The sequence below is a fragment of the Hemicordylus capensis genome, chromosome 5, assembly GCF_027244095.1.
Source record: "Hemicordylus capensis ecotype Gifberg chromosome 5, rHemCap1.1.pri, whole genome shotgun sequence".
Lineage (NCBI taxonomy): Eukaryota > Metazoa > Chordata > Lepidosauria > Squamata > Cordylidae > Hemicordylus > Hemicordylus capensis.
In genome coordinates, this window is record NC_069661.1 from 242,202,416 (window position 1) to 242,218,050 (window position 15,635).

General features: G+C 44.4%; 1 protein-coding gene across 1 annotated transcript; it reads right to left on the reverse strand.

Annotated features, from left to right (window-relative positions):
- Positions 1–568: 568 nt before the first annotated feature.
- Positions 569–14,381, reverse strand: RERGL (RERG like). Its single transcript, XM_053251299.1, has 5 exons — positions 14,159–14,381; positions 9,977–10,033; positions 7,390–7,463; positions 5,503–5,651; positions 569–3,814 (listed from the first exon to the last, which is right to left on the reverse strand). The coding sequence occupies exons 1-5, from the start codon at positions 14,208–14,210 to the stop codon at positions 3,535–3,537; spliced, it is 612 nt and encodes a 203-aa protein (XP_053107274.1). The 5' UTR covers positions 14,211–14,381; the 3' UTR covers positions 569–3,534.
- Positions 14,382–15,635: the final 1,254 nt, after the last annotated feature.

Below are 15,635 nucleotides of genomic sequence, written 5' to 3' on the forward strand. Positions count from 1 at the left end.
CTGGAAGAGGTGGGTCCTACAAACTGGGCCTCCTCTGATGCTGCTCCAGATTTTCCTAGGTGCTCCATGCAAAGGAAGAGTGGAGATACTCTTTGAGCTGTGGGCCTTTTGATAGTCTCGGGGGCCCTGAAAATGCCCAGCCTTTCTGTCCTGCATTCCCTTGACCTGCTCAACCAGCAGTCAAACTCCAAAACTCAGAACTCAATGGGAGAAGCAAGCAGCCCCTATGTACCACTCAGTGGTAGAATACTTCATGCCTCAGTGGTAGAATGCATGCTTTATTTTGGGGCTTTAAAAAAGAAGAATCCAGAACTGCACAGTGGTATGCGAGTGCAATTCACACACATAGCAGGCATCACTACAATATTCAGCTGTGCATTTTCCTTGTCTGTGCATACTGTGGTCTTGAGTCACTTTCCGTGGCATTCAGGAGCCTACACAGAGTGGGAGGAAATCCTCAAAACTGAGAATCTGACAGCAGCTTTGAGGAAGAGTGTTATAGCAGTGGAGACTGTGGGAAGTGTCTTTGGTAGAGGGAGGAGAAATGGATCAGGATCTAGTCTCTAGAGAAGCTTGGACACTTTACTTTTCTCATGGTTTAGTCACTGTTTACATCAACTAACACAATACAACTTTTGCATAAAACAACTTTTGAATGTTTGAACTGCACAAGTGGTCTTTTAGAATTGCACTTTTTAAAAAAAGAACTGGACATTTTGTGTCTGGTTGCGCGTGTGTGTGTGTGTGTGGTTTTTTTTTAAAAAAAGGTCCTGCTTTGCATTCAGGAAGTCCCAGATTCAATCTCCTATAGTTCCAGTTAAAGAACTCAGGTAGCAGGGCTGCTGTGAAAGCCTGAGACCTTGGAGAGCAACTGTCCATCAGTGTTAGGTAAGATGGACCAAAGGTATTGGACAGTGTACATAGGAAGCTGCCATATACTGAGTCAGACCATGCTTGCTACCATAAGACCGGCTCTCCTCTCTGAGGCAGCTTCATATGTTAATAAGTCCCGGCTTACATGCACAAATGCCTTGCTAATGCCTAAGAGGGCCACAGCTCTTGCTTTTGTTATGGATCAGAACATAATTGGCTAGCTCAAGGTGAAGCTGTTGAGAGTAGTTGTTCACACAGGCCAGGAGTTTGCACTCCATCTAAAATGAGACTTCACTGGTGCCAGCTTTCCATATTTTGAGAAGAAGTGAATAGTACAAGTTCCAAATGCAGTTTACACCTTGCTGTGGAATTGCACAAGATAGTCCATGGTACTGATGGCCCCAAAATTTTGACCATTGGTACCACCTCAGAGGATGAATGCACATAGTGATTTTTGGAAACAACTAACCCCCTAGAGATGGGAAATAAGTGATAGCATTATTTCACTTACAGTTTACTCTGTGTTATCACCCCTTCTTTATCCCTACCCCCAAACGCCTGGGATAAAATTGCAGTCAGTTGCACATAGTGAAAAAGGTTAGGGTCAGAGTCAGGGTAACAATGAACAATTTGGAGAAGAGAGCTGGTCTTGTGGTAGCAAGCATGACTTGTCCCATTAGCTAAGCAGGGTCTGCCCTGGTTACATTTGAATGGGAGACGATGTGTGAGCACTGTAAGATATTCCCCTTAGGGGATGGAGCTGCTCTGGGAAGAGCAGAAGGTTTCAAGTTTCATCCCTGGCTTCTCCAAGATAGGGCTGAGAGAGATTCCTGCCTGCAACCTTGGAGAAGCCACTGCTAGTCTGTATAGACAATACTGAGCTAGATAGACCAACGGTCTGACTCAGTATATGAGAGCTTCCTGTGTTCCTAAATTATTGTCTTATGTCCCACGAATAATCTTCAGAAGACATTCCTGCCAATGTTCATTTCCATTCCTCTGACAATATCAATACAATTTTATAGTAGTTTTTATGCTTTAAAAACCTGTAAAACATTGCAAATCTAGCCGCTGCATGCCCAATACTCAGAACAATAAAAGCATGATAACACACTGAAAACTGAATGTATTGCAATGTTATCATCTATTTTCCATCTCTAGGGGTTTAAACATCAAAAATCCCAATGAGCATTCATCTGCCAAGATGAGAGTAGCTAGCCATCCCAGATGGCTCCTGTGGTAAGATGGCCCTTTGCTCTTTCCCCCAGAAGCACAAAAAACCAGTACACAAGTCAACCACAGATCTTCCATTACTTCTCAGAATGTGCAAAGCAACTCCCAATCTAAAAAGGAAGCCCTTTGCAAAATAACAATTTGCATTCTTTCCTTCACCACTTACAAGCAGGCTATCAGGCCATTTGCAATATTACATTTTATTTCATGCAAGGCCTGCATTATCCATGATTCCTTGACTTTGCAGCCACACTGCTGTGCAAAAGGCATTAGAAGAGTGTAAAGGAAGCAAATTATTGCTGATAATATGGAGTACCTGAAAGCTGTAACTGTATTTAGGAAATATAGTTCTAGGCACATATCAAGAGTCCCTGCCAAAGGTCTTACAATTTGTATAAACAAGATATAACTGGACATAATGCTCAACAAGTCACTTCCTCAAAGGCATTGAGAAGGTTGATGTCAGAGTCAGAACAGACCCTAAAGATTTAGATGTCCTAAGTATAGTGATCTAGTCACTGCACAATACAGGGCAACCTTGCTATCTGTGGATTTGCCACCCACAGTTTTGCATATCCACGGTTGGGTAACTGACACCCGACCTTGGCATATGCGGATGAAAAAAATGGGGGGGGAAGGGATTAAATACATGTATCTGTGGGTTAGGGGGTGGCCAGGAATGACCTCGAGGGTCATTCCCATGTTCCATTTTGAGCATGGGAGCCATTTTGTGGCTCATTCATTTAAAAAAAACAACAAACACCTGCAATTTTTTTGGGGGGGTGGAGGGGAAACAGATTTTTGACTGGCAGGGTCATTGCTGAAGTGCTGGAGGCCTGCAGAGCACTTTCCTTCTTGTCCCTGCCCCCCGTTTTTGCCTGTTTTCTCTGAAATTTCCAGGCCTCCAGAAACCTAACCCCCATGATGCGATTGCCATAATGACCCAGTATCCACTGTTTCATTATCCGCTGTAATTGTGGAGAACCGATTCCCCGTGAATACCGAGGTCCTCCTGTATATTGTACTCAGTCCTGTTCACACATGCCAGCCCCGATTCAGCTAAAATTAGCTATGAATACCTTGTACTGATGCTTTCAATGGGACAGTCATGACTAACGTTAGTGGGATTGGAGCTGCCATGTTCAACCTCCCATTGACTGTAGTAGTATCAAGCAATGATTTTCATTTCTGGAGTAGCTGTAATGGATTAATCATCACAGACAAGACTTTAGGATCATCTGGTGTCAACTCAAACACAACACTCCGATGGAGACAGTTCACACATTCCTTTGAAAGTCATCAAAAAATGAGACCCCAAGTGATGGTCCTAGATGTGTGGATCATTATACAGTGTCTTATGGCTTCCTTTCCAATGGAGCTCTTGAAAAACAAGTGCATCTGTAAGTTCTCCATGTGACGCACTTTCCATTAAACAGATTTCCTCCTCTTCCCAAACATGTTGATCAATTTGGCCATGGATTTTGAGCCGCTGGGACGCCTCTTCTCTTTGCCTTTGTGGTTAGAGGGGATGTTCTTCAGGACCTTGGTGAACATGGCCACCACCTCCTGGCAATGTTCAGCTGCAGACAGTTCACAGAACTGGCATTTATAGTCCAGGGCCAGTTTCTGTCCTTCATCCCAGCCAACTTCTCTCATGTGAGATAGATCCTGCTTGTTCCCCACCAAAACAACAGTAGACTCTGAAGCTCTGAGGGAAGGGTTGGAAGAAGAAAGACTTGTTGAAATGTTACATTCAGTATGAAAAACACAAATCGAAACACAGATAGGAACATAGGAAGGTGCTTCATACCAAGTTAGACCATCTAGCTCAGTATTATCTCCACAGATTGGCGGTGACTTCTCCAAGGTTACAGGCAGGAGTCTCTCTCAGCCCTATCTTATGTATTTATTATTAATTAATTAATTTGATTTCTATACTGCCCTTCCAAAAATTACTCAGAGCAGTTTACACAGAGAAATAATAAATAAATAAGATGGATTCCTGTCCCCAAAGGGCTACAATCTATCTTGAAGATGCCAGGGAGGGAACTTGGAACCTTCTGCTACAGATGCTCTTCCCAGAGCAGCCCCACCCGCTAAGGGGAATATCTTTTGAGTGCTCACACATGTAGTCTTCCATTCAAATGCAAACCAGGGTGGACCCTGCTTAACAAAGGGGACAATTCATGCTTGCTACCACAAGACCAGGTCTCCTCCCTTAAACTAGCTCTCCTCCCTTTAAAAGGGGGGCCCTATCACACACAGACTTGCCTAATTATTAGGATCCTCATTGGAGTCCTTCTTTGGAGGCTCCTCATTATTAGGCAGAAGGTTGCCGGTTCAAATCCCCACTGGTACTGCATTGGGCAGCATATAGGAAGATACTGAAAGGCATCATTTCATACTGCATGGGAGGAGGCAATGGCAACCCCCTCCTGTATTCTACCAAAGAAAACTGCAGGGTTGGGCAACTTTGGCCCTCCAGCTGTTTTTGGATGACAACTCCCATCATTCCTAGCCACTGGTGTCCATAGCCAGGGATGATGGGAGTTGTAGTCCAACATCTGCAGGATGGCCAAAGTTGTGAAGCCCTGCCTTAAAGGAACCTGGAAACTGTAGTCTGGTGAAGTGATAAGAATCTTCTGCCAGATAATCTCTAGCCTCCCCTCAGTGAATGACCAGTCTCACAGTTTAAAAAAAAATTATTATTATTATTTATTCAATTTCTATACCGCCCTTCTAAAAATGGCTCAGGGCAGTTTACACAGAGAAATAAAGGAAGGAAGGAAGGAAGGAAGGAAGGAAGATGGATCCCTGTCCCCAAAGGGCTCACAATCTTAAAAAACAACAACTCATAAGATAGAAACCAGCAACAGTCATTAGAGGTACTGTGCTGGGGTGGATAGGGCCAGTTACTCTCCCCCTGCTAAGAGAACCACCACGTTAAAAGGTGCCCTGAGAATGGAGAGTTACTCCTAAACCTGTTGAACTCAGAAGCATATCCTTTTCTCACATGTTATCCCTCCAACAATAGGATGGGGATTATATGTATAAGAAACACCAAGATTGCCTTGCTTTTACCCCTGCTAACTGGGCAAAGAGGCACCTTTTAACGTGGTGATTCTCTTTATTTAGCAGGGGGAGAGTAACTGGCCCTATCGACCCCCAGCACAGTACTTCCAGTGACTGTAGCTGGGGGTCTATCTTATGTTTCTTTTTAGAATGTGAGCCCTTTGGGGACAGGGTTCCATCTTATTTGTTATTTCACTATGTGAACCACTTTGGAAACGTTTGATGAAAAGAGGTATACAAATTGTTGTTGTTGTCGTCGTCTACTCCATCACCACCCCCAGAGTCATCACAGCCTTCATCATCCCCTGCCATTTGGGTACTTGCCTTTTGCATGCTCCTGCGTGGCACTCCCGTATCCTGAACAGCAGTGCTTTTGCAAAAGCAAAGGACGCTTTGTCGCTAATGTCGTAGATGATGACAAACCCATCTGCCCAGTGGAGCTCATCTGTGAGGGACAGCTTCCCTCGTCGAGGCTGGAAGGCAACAGAATGGGCTGAATGGGGCTGTTGCTTGGCATGCAGAAGGCCCCAGGTCCAAGCCCTGGCACCTTCAGGTAGGCTGGGGAGAACCTCCTGCCTGAAACCTTGAAGAGTTGCTGCCAGTCAATAGTGACCACCACGTCGGGCCTTCTGCAGATGTTGGACTACAACTCCCGTCATCCCTCAGTATTGGCACTGTGGCTGGGGATAATGGGAGTTGTAGTCCAATGGACGGCCAAAGTTGTGCAGCCCTGGTATAGACAAGAACCGAGCTAGGCCGGTTTGACTCAGTATAAGGCAGCTTCCCCTGTTCCTATGTTGGCGTTCAAGGCTATGTTTGGCTTAGTTTATGGACATGGGCTGGAAACTCTTATCTTGAATTTTATTTTATTTTATTTATCCTCATCCTCAACATCAATTCTCAAACTTGGGTTCCCGAGTACGACTGAGGATGATGGGAGTTGTTTTGTTTGTTTGTTTTTTAATTATAACATCTTCAGATGCTTTTGGACTACAACTCCCATCATGCCCAGAAAAGTCTGAGAACCCTTTTATTGCATGTTGATCCCTCCTTACCTCCAAAGAGTTTAAGGTAACAAACATGCCCCCCTTTTATCCTCAAAACAACCTTGTGAGGTAGGTTAGGCTGAGAGCCATGACTGGCCCAAGGTCATGCAGCAAGCTTTGATGCAGAGTGAGATTTCAATGGTCTCCCCTTTCTAAGACCAGCATTAGTGAAAGCTCTGTGTGCAGAAGAAGCTCCAGATTTCAGGAGGCCCTCAACAAATAGCCCTCCGCAGAACCCCTCATAGCTGGATGGGCCCCAAGAAACTCTTTCTGCCACCGCTACACCAAAGGCTTTGGGCTAAGCTCTACTGAAACAGCAGAGTTGATTTCTAGGTAGACATATACAGGACTGCACTGCAAGGAACTTTTCTTACACCTCCTTTCTTGTAGGGATGTGCACAAACCACGGCTCAAGCACTTTGGGGGCATGGGGACCAGGAACGTTAAGTGAAAATAGAGCTTCCTGCTGGGGCAGCGCATATCTCTAGAAGCCACATGCAGCGTCAGCATGCACATGAGGTCCATGCAAGCTCAGGCACCATATGCATGGCTGGCATGGACCTGCTCTCCTTTCCCTGAAAGTTCCCGGTCCTCTGCCCAAGCCACCTAATGGTGCAGTGGGGAAGTAACTTGCCTCGGGAGCAAGAGGTTGCCGGTTCGAATCCCCGCTGGTGTGTTTCCCAGACTATGGGAAACCCCTATATCGGGCAGCAGCAATCTAGGAAGATGCTGAAAGGCATCATTTCATACTGTGCAGGAGGAGGCAATGGTAAACTCCTCCAGTATCCTACCAAAGAGAACCACAGGGCTCTGTGCTCACCAGGAGTCGAAATCGACTTGACGGCACACTTTACTTTACTTTAAATTATCCCCCACAGGGCAAATAGCAGGTTTGAGAGGGGCAATTTTAATTGGAAATTGGTGTAAGAGGAAAGTGTTAATCACCACCCCTCCCCTAGCTCTATGATCCAATCAGATTTGTGGTTGCCAGGAGTTGACACCAACTCGACAGCACAACTCTACTTTTATCCCCTGCACCAAAAGTGCTCGAACCAGAGTTCGTGCCCATCTCTACCTCCTTGCCATTAATTCATCTGCACTTTCTTTGCAAATGGCATGACTCAGTCAGTCCAGGGTGGGCTCTCAGAGGCGTTCATTCACTTACCTGGGAACAAGGGTCATAGATATCCAAGTTAATTTGCTTCCCATCCAGACACACATGTTTGGTATAGATGCATTCTGTGGGACAAGAGTGGAATAAGCAGGAGCATGGGGTCAGACATTTATTTATTCATTTATTTATGTAACATTTTATATCCCGCTTTTCCTCCAAGGAGCCCAGAGCAGTGTACTGCATACTTAGGTTTCTCCTCACAACAACCCTGTGAAGCAGGTGAGGCTGAGAGAGAAGGGACTGGCCCAGACTCACCCAGCAAGTCTCATGGCTGAATGGGGATTTGAACTCGGGTCTCCCCGGTCCTAGTCCAGCACTCTAACCACTACACCACCCTGGCTCTCACCAAATGGGGAATGGGAAATATAGTTGCGACTGCATCTATGCCCGGAAGTTTCATAAAGAGATTAATTAGGCCACTGTCATGACCTCTAGCACCCTTCCTCTAGCAATGCTATGCATTTGGCTCAGGACACAGAAGTTCCTGAAATCTCCACATGCTGGCCCCAGTATATATAAGCTGTTCCATGCATGTGGGTGGTATAAATCATACAAAGGGCAAGGGACCATTTGTGCAAATATTTTACTAACCATGACATCCAAGGCACCCACATAGATGGATGGCTTTACATGTATAGGAGCCACAGCGAAGGAGGTGGCATGTATTTTTTCTTATGATTATTAAGAATATATCTATATACTAAACAAAGTGATTGAGGTCATAAAAGGAATGGTGTCCCTGCTAACTGGGCAGAGAGGCACATTTTAACGTGATGATTCTCCTTACTGAGCAGGGGGAGAGCAACTGGCCCTATCCATCCCCAGCACAGCATCCCTCCAGTGGCTGTTGCTGGTGTCTATCTTATGTTTCTTTTCAGAGTGTGAGCCCTTTGGAGACAGGGAGCCATCTCATTCATTCATTCATTATTTCTCTATGTAAACTGCTTTGGGAACTTTTGTCAAAAAGCAGTATATAAAGATTTGTTGTTGTTTGTTCGTTGTAGAAGACAGGCTGGTTCACACGATTCTAATTAAGGTAGAAACCATGTCCTATACAAGTTTGGGAGCAGAGCTGGTCTTGTGGTAGCAAGCATGAACTGTCCTCTTTGCTAAGCAGGGCCTTCCCTGGTTTGCATCTGAATGGGAAACTACGTGTGTAAACATTGTAAGATCTCCTCCCTTAGGGGATGGGGCCACTCTGGGAAGAGCACCTATCTGCTTGCATGTAGACAGTTCCAAGTTCCCTCCCTGGCATCTCTTATACTGAGTCAGACATAGGAACATAGGAAACTGCCATATACTGAGTCAGACCACTGGTCTATCTAGCTCAGTATTGTCTTCACAGACTGGCAGCGGCTTCTCCGAGGTTGAAGGCAGGAATCTCTGTCAGCCCTATCTTGGAGAAGCCAAGGAGGGAACTTGGAACCTAGATGCTCTTCCCAGAACGGCTTCATCCCCTGAGGGGAATATCTTACAGTGCTCACACTTCTAGTCTCCCATTCATATGCAACCAAGGCAGACCCTGCTTAGCTAAGGGGACAAGTCATGCTTGCTACTACCAGACCAGTTCTCCTCTCTACGAGAGGGAGTCTAAGAAAAACGTCCTCTCTCAGAAGACTGTTGTGCAGCCCTGCTATAGGGTCATAAGTCTGGGATGAGGGTACCCGAATGACCACTTGCTCCTGAGATGTTCATCAGAGGTTCTTTTCTGGAGGTCCTCACTTCCAGAAGTTATGCTGGTAGCTACCAGAACAGAAGGATGTTTTCCTTGCCTATAAAACGTCCTCTCTCGGAAGACTCACCTGGCACCTTTCTTACTGGCTTTTAGGGACCAAGCAAAGTTTGTCCACTTTCTAGTGAGGTATGGGTGTATCACTGTGTTTTGCTTACTGCACTTTGTTTACCATTACGTAATTCATGCAGGGCTACACAACTTCAGCCTTCCAGCAGTTGTTGGATTTAAAATTCCCACCATCCCCAACCACAGTAGTCACTTTAAGTGACACAGTGGGGGAATACTTGACTAACAAGCAGAAGGTTGCTGGTTCGAATCCCCGCTGGTATGTTCCCCAAACTTTGAGAAGCACCTTTATCAGGCAGCAGCGATATAGGAAGATGCTGAAAGGCATCATCTCATACTGCGCGGGAGAAGGCAATGGTAAACCCCTCCTGTATTCTATCAAAGACAACCACAGGGCTTTGTGGGTGCCAGGAGTTGAAATCGACTCGATGGCACACTTTACCTTTACCAGCCACAGCAGCCAATACTCAGGGATGATGGGATTTGTAGTCAAACAGCCCCTGAAGGCTGAAGTTGTACAACCCTGATTAACGGTAACCAATATTACATTATAAATATACACATATGCCATACTGCCCAGTCCAAATTTAAGCAGTCAGAAATGCAAGAAGCTTAAACCAAGAGACCTAGAGAAGCTAAAGGGCACCAATGACTCTTGCAGCTTATCATAACAAGGCCTTTTGTGGCAGGGATGGGGAAGAGGGCTGGTAAAACGATGCTCAGGCACTGTTCACAAGGCAAGGTAGATGGAAAGTGTCAAAGGTCTTGGAAGCTTACCCGAGTCAGAGGCATATTCTCCAATGAAACGCCCGGTTAGAAAACGCACTATAATGGCTGCAAAGACAAAGCAAATTCCAGCATTAGAATATGACCAGCCAGTGGAGATGATGTTGGTTGATCTTACTTTGAGTCAGCTCTTCTTCAAACTGCATCTTGTATTCTAGGTTCCCAAACTCTTGGGATAATAGGTTGATGAAGTTTGTAGTCCTCGTTGAGGCTTAGAGATCCCCACAGAATATAAGAGTACTGCCCATGGGATTATGATTACAAAGTCACCAACGGCTTGAGCCATGGATATCTGGAGGATCATCTGCTTTTAGCAGATGGCTTTTGGCATGTGGAGGCTACTCCACATTCTGACATCAGCCAATACCGGTTTGTCACACACATGGGGCAGGGCCTTCTTGGTGATTGCCCCTAAGTTCTGGAATGTCCATCCCATCCTCTTGACCCTGTCAGTTTTCTGCCACTGCCTAAAGATCTTGCTTTTAACCCAAGCTTTTAATGTCTAAATAGATTAGTGCTTGGGTTCATCTGCTTTTTCAATAGTTTTTGTCTTTGTCCTTTTGAGTATTAACTGCTGCTTTTATCCTTGTTTTATCGTACATTGTGGGTGCTATGTTTTTGTTTTTATTGTAAATTTTATTAAGTATATCACCTTGAGGCAACACGGGAGAATGGAAGAATTACTCAAACCAGTCCCATTGAAATCAGAAGGACAAGTTAGGCCTTTGAGTAACTTTCCTCATCATATCGGTCATGGTCTTTAGGGTGTATTTACACATTATAATCCTTCTAACACTGGATCTGTTCTTTGAATAGGCATTCAAGGGTTCCTTTGCATTTTAACAGCCTTTGAGCGGGATCTGAACCCAGCTCTCCCCAACTATGGTCCAACATTTTAATCAATCTACTACCCCATTTTCAGCTGTGGCACCCTGAGCTCCTTCAAGGAAGAGTGGTCAGAGACAAATGTAATAAATAAATAGACTCTTTATGTTACGCTAACATTGGTACACTAGCACTGGTACACTAGCACCAATGTGTCATATGTACCAATTCTGCTGCTGCTGCTACTATGATGACGATGACGACGGATATTTATATACCGCTCTTCAACCAAAGTTCTCAAAGCTGTTTACATAGAAAAATAAATAGCAAATAAATAAGATGGTGCCCTGTCCCCAAAGGGCTCATAATCTAAAAAGAAACATAAGGCAGATGCCAGGAACAGCCACTGGAGGGATGCTGTGCTGGGGTCGGATAGGGCCAGTTGCTCTCCCCCTGCTAAATATAAGAGAATTGCCACTTTAAAAGGTGTCTCTTTGCTCAGTTAGCAGGGCTAATGCTCAGTTAGCTGGGATTTTATTCAGAAGTCTGGTGGCATGGCTCATTGAGCCACAGATGCACTGAGCACAGTCCACAACTGCCCTACACCTAGCCAATAATGACAATTGTGTCCTCTAGAGCAGGGTTTCTTAACCTTGGGCCCCCAGATGTTGTTGGACTACAACTCCCAGAATCCCCAGACATGGCCTTTGTGGCTGGGGATTCTGGGAGTTGTAGTCCAACAACATCTGGGGGCCCACGGTTAAGAAACCCTGCTCTAGATTGCAGTGTCTTTGCACAGCCCAAGGGGTGATTCATCAGAAGGGTTTCCCATACCATAGAAGTCCTATTCAAGCATTACGCTCAACATTTGTACAATCAGTGTACATGTACACACAGATACAGATCTGTATACAGGTACAGTTGTTCATATACACAGATACAGATCTGTATGCAGGTACAGTTGTTCATATAGCTGTACCTCTGGTGGCTACTCGGGGACAGGCCTTCTCTCCGTTGTGGCCCCTGGACTTTGGAATGCACTCCCTGTTGAAATAAGAGCCTCCCCATCTCTGGCCACTTTTAAAGAGGCACTGAAGACACATTTATTCACCCAGGCTTTGAAATAGATTTATAGTTTTAATATTTTTAATATTAGGGTTTTACATGTTTTAATGTTTTAAATGATTTTAATTGTAAACCACCCAGAGATGCAAGTTTTGGGTGGTATAGAAATATTTCAGATAAATAAATATTGATGTTATGTTATGCATTCATTCGATTTTGTACTGCCCATCCAAAAATAGCTCAGGGCGCTTTACATCGAGAAATAATAACTAAATAAGATGGATCCCTGTCCCCAAAGGGCTCACAATCTAAAAAGAAACACAAGATAGACCCCAGCAACAGTCACTGGAGGTACTGTGCTGGGGGTGGATAGGGCCAGTTACTCTCACCCTGCTAAATAAAGAGAATCGTCACATTAAAAGGTCCCTCTTTGCCAAGTTAGCAGGGGTTAGGCAGGTACAACTTTATACTTCAGCCTTATTTACATATTATGTTCAACACTAGTACAGTCTGTATACAGTGTATACTATAGGTGCTTATCTGTGCACAGGTACAGTAATTCACATGTTATGTTGAACACAGGTTCAGCAGTGCACTGCCTATCTGTACCATGCATTTAAGGGACCTGTGCCCAGGTTTTCTTCTTAAATGAATACAGGAACATTCACACAAAATCATGTGCATGTTGTACGGATATCTGAATTCATGTACCACATTATGTCTGGAAAGGGCTTTCCTATCTGTAACCTGCATTCCAGGGGGCCTGTATCCAGGTTCACTTTTAAAATGAATATAGGTACAGTCATTCACACAAATACATGTATGTACATACAGACATCTAAAAACAGATTCAACATAATTTCTGAATAGGTTCACAGTCCTCTTCCTAAGGTAATTCTCGCGGACTTCTTGGATTTATCACCCAACTTCTAAACTGGAGAAGTGTGTGTGTGTCTTTAGCAAAACTTAGGCCTATTAGACTGCGATCTTATTGGTGAATAATTAGTCCTTAATATCAGTACTAACAACACAATCTTATGATTACCTAGAAATAATTATTGTACTGAACACAGAGAGATCCATTTTGAAGTAAACATACTCAGGACTGTGTTATTAGCACGGATATTAATTTTGGAAAATAAATTCTCATACGTCAAATTTGCTTGTGAAAATGTGAATCTATAATCTCTAAATTCATTTTCCTTTAACACTCACAATTCCATATGCTGCTTGAACTACAGGTTTCAGAGGGGGAATTAGATGAAAAAATATCAAATTTATCATGTGGACACATCAGTATTTCTTAAACTTCATGACACGCATCCCTGATCCTATACATGTCAGACTTTTGTTATAGTTCAGTAGGGCTTCCAGATAAATGTGCTTACGTGTACTGCAAAACTCTGCCAAGATTCAAAAAGTTGAATTTGAATTCTGGAAACTTCAGAGCTGAAAGCTGAATTTAAACTTTGAGTTATATATATCTCAAAGTTTAAATTCAGCTTTCAGCTCTCAACTTTCCAGAATCCAAATTCTGCTTTTAGAATCTTGGCAGAGTTTTCAAAAATTAAAAACCTGGATTTGAATTCTGAAATTTAGTCCAATTTATACTAAAATCCATTCCAGCTTATTTCTGAGCCAGTTTCCACTGATACTACACCCTCTCCCAAATGCCAGCTTTGTTAAGTGAGCATTGCCAACTTTTTATCGGTTCTGCTCCTGCTCCTTAAGAGTAGCCTGCTATTCAAAACTTAGACAAGTGAAGCATTCCATGGACAGAAATGTTGGGGAAAGTTCGATGTACTAAACTGCGGTGTGCTGGGATGCTCGATACGCAGAGATGCAGGGCTAGTAAAATAGCCAGCAACTCTAATTAGGTGGGGGGAAAGGACTTTTTCCCCCTTTTCATTTAAAAAAATATGATACTGTTTCTGTACCAGTTGATCATATTTTTAAAATTTTGGAAATAAAATTGCAAATAATATTATATATATATGTGTGTGTGTGTGTGTGTGTGTGTGTGTGTGTGTGTGTGTGTATGTATGTATGTATGTATGAAGGATATAAGATATGTTAGTACTCATAATAAATAAGCCCTTCTCCCCCCTCCCGAGACATTTGGAACAGTCCAGGATCCCCCACCTTAAGCCATTAAACAAGTCAGTCAACTCAATGTAGGTGGCAAGGGGAGGGGGGGACCCTTCCTCGTGCAGAGGCACAATTGATCTCTCCTATGAGAGCTACCCACCTCCAACTAGTTCAAGCTGAGGGCTTGTGTCTTACCAGACTTCCCGGCTCCTTCGCTGCCGAGCACTGCTAGTTTCATCGCATTCATCCTGAAAGCCTGCGCCGCCCGCAGAGTTCCCAGCTACGGAAGTGATCCCAGTGGCAAACTTCGCGGTTGGCAAGCAAACAAACACAGGGCGGTGCCTTCTGCTGCTGCCTGCTCTGCTTTTGCACGGACCTGCTTTCCCTAGAGAGCCATTCTGAGCCGTTGACCGCAGCCGGCAACTTCTATATAGGCTCCGGGGGGGCTGCGCGGACGTCAAGGGAGAGCGGGATGGGCGCGTCCCTTGGCCACGCGGTTCAGCAGCCAACCCGCCTCCCCTCGGGTGGGTTAAAAGAGTTAAGGAAGATCCCTCCCGCCTGCCCTTCAGGCTTGCCATAAGCACTGCGAGGAGGATGGTTGGGAGTCCTCCTCTCTCTCCTCTTTTGCAAAGGAGAAAAGCAAAGGGGATCGTATCGGTTGCACGAACTAGTCAGTTTCCTTAACAGCGGTCAAAAACCTCGCGCAGGATTCTTCAGGTGATAGAGAAAGATGTGAAATTGACCTCTTTGGTTCGCGAACTTGTCTGTCGTGTTCTATCCTGAGTTCCCCTATGATCCTGAATTCTCCTGATAGAACTCAGTTCTATCCTGAGTTTCCCCCATTCTTATATTAAGATCATCTGGGTCGGTCCAGTTATAGTAGGCTCTGCGAGGTTTTTTCAGACAAGCAGGCTTCATCTGCTAGTTTGCCAGGAGGCTTTACTGCGTGTTCGGCTTTACCTGCTAACTAGGCAAAGAGACACCTTTATGTCGTGATTCTCTTTTATTTAGCAGGGGGAGAGCAAGTGGTCCTATCCAGCCCCAGCACAGTACCACTCCAGTGACTGTTGCTGCTATCTATCAGACCTTTCTTTTTAGATTGTGAGCCCTTTGAGGGCAGGGATCCTTCTTACTTACTTATTATTTCTCTCTGTAAACCACTTTGGACACTTTTGTTAAAAAGCGGTATATAAATATTGGTGGTGGCTGTATCCTGCATGTTGCATAACAGATTATCTGATGTAAGGACAGATTATCTGATGCAAAAAGAGGATTTTTTTTTAATTTAAAATTTTGACGTTATGTATTTTACAAATATCTTTCCCAGCCCCCCCCCCCGCCCCCCAGCCCCTGCCCCCCAAGCCCAAGCCCAACCTTTCCTCCCCAAGCCAGCCTTTGTGTGCTGTGCAACCCTGGACGTAAATTGGGCTAAGCCAGTACGGAGGGGAAAACCCAAATCATGAGTGAAGTGATAGTAGTCACTTCAAATCAGAGACACAGGTTTTGGGTGATATATACATATATTAAATAACTAAATAATAAACGAATACATTGCTCTCTGCAATATTCACATGGACTTTGGGGTAAATGTGGCCGATATGTGCCACATTTGTGAATGCACACCCACTCACCCAAAAGTAAAGTTGCCATCTGAAAAAGCTCCAGCTTTGTG

Excerpts from the sequence above, each read along its gene's own strand:
- RERGL (XM_053251299.1), bottom strand. The coding sequence starts at position 14,210 with ATGAATGCGATGAAACTAGCAGTGCTCGGCAGCGAAGGAGCCGGGAAG. Across the intron at positions 10,034-14,158 it reads CGAAGGAGCCGGGAAGTCTG|CCATTATAGTGCGTTTTCTA; the intron begins GTAAGACACAAG and ends TTGTCTTTGCAG. Across the intron at positions 5,652-7,389 it reads TCTATGACCCTTGTTCCCAG|CCTCGACGAGGGAAGCTGTC; the intron begins GTAAGTGAATGA and ends GTTGCCTTCCAG.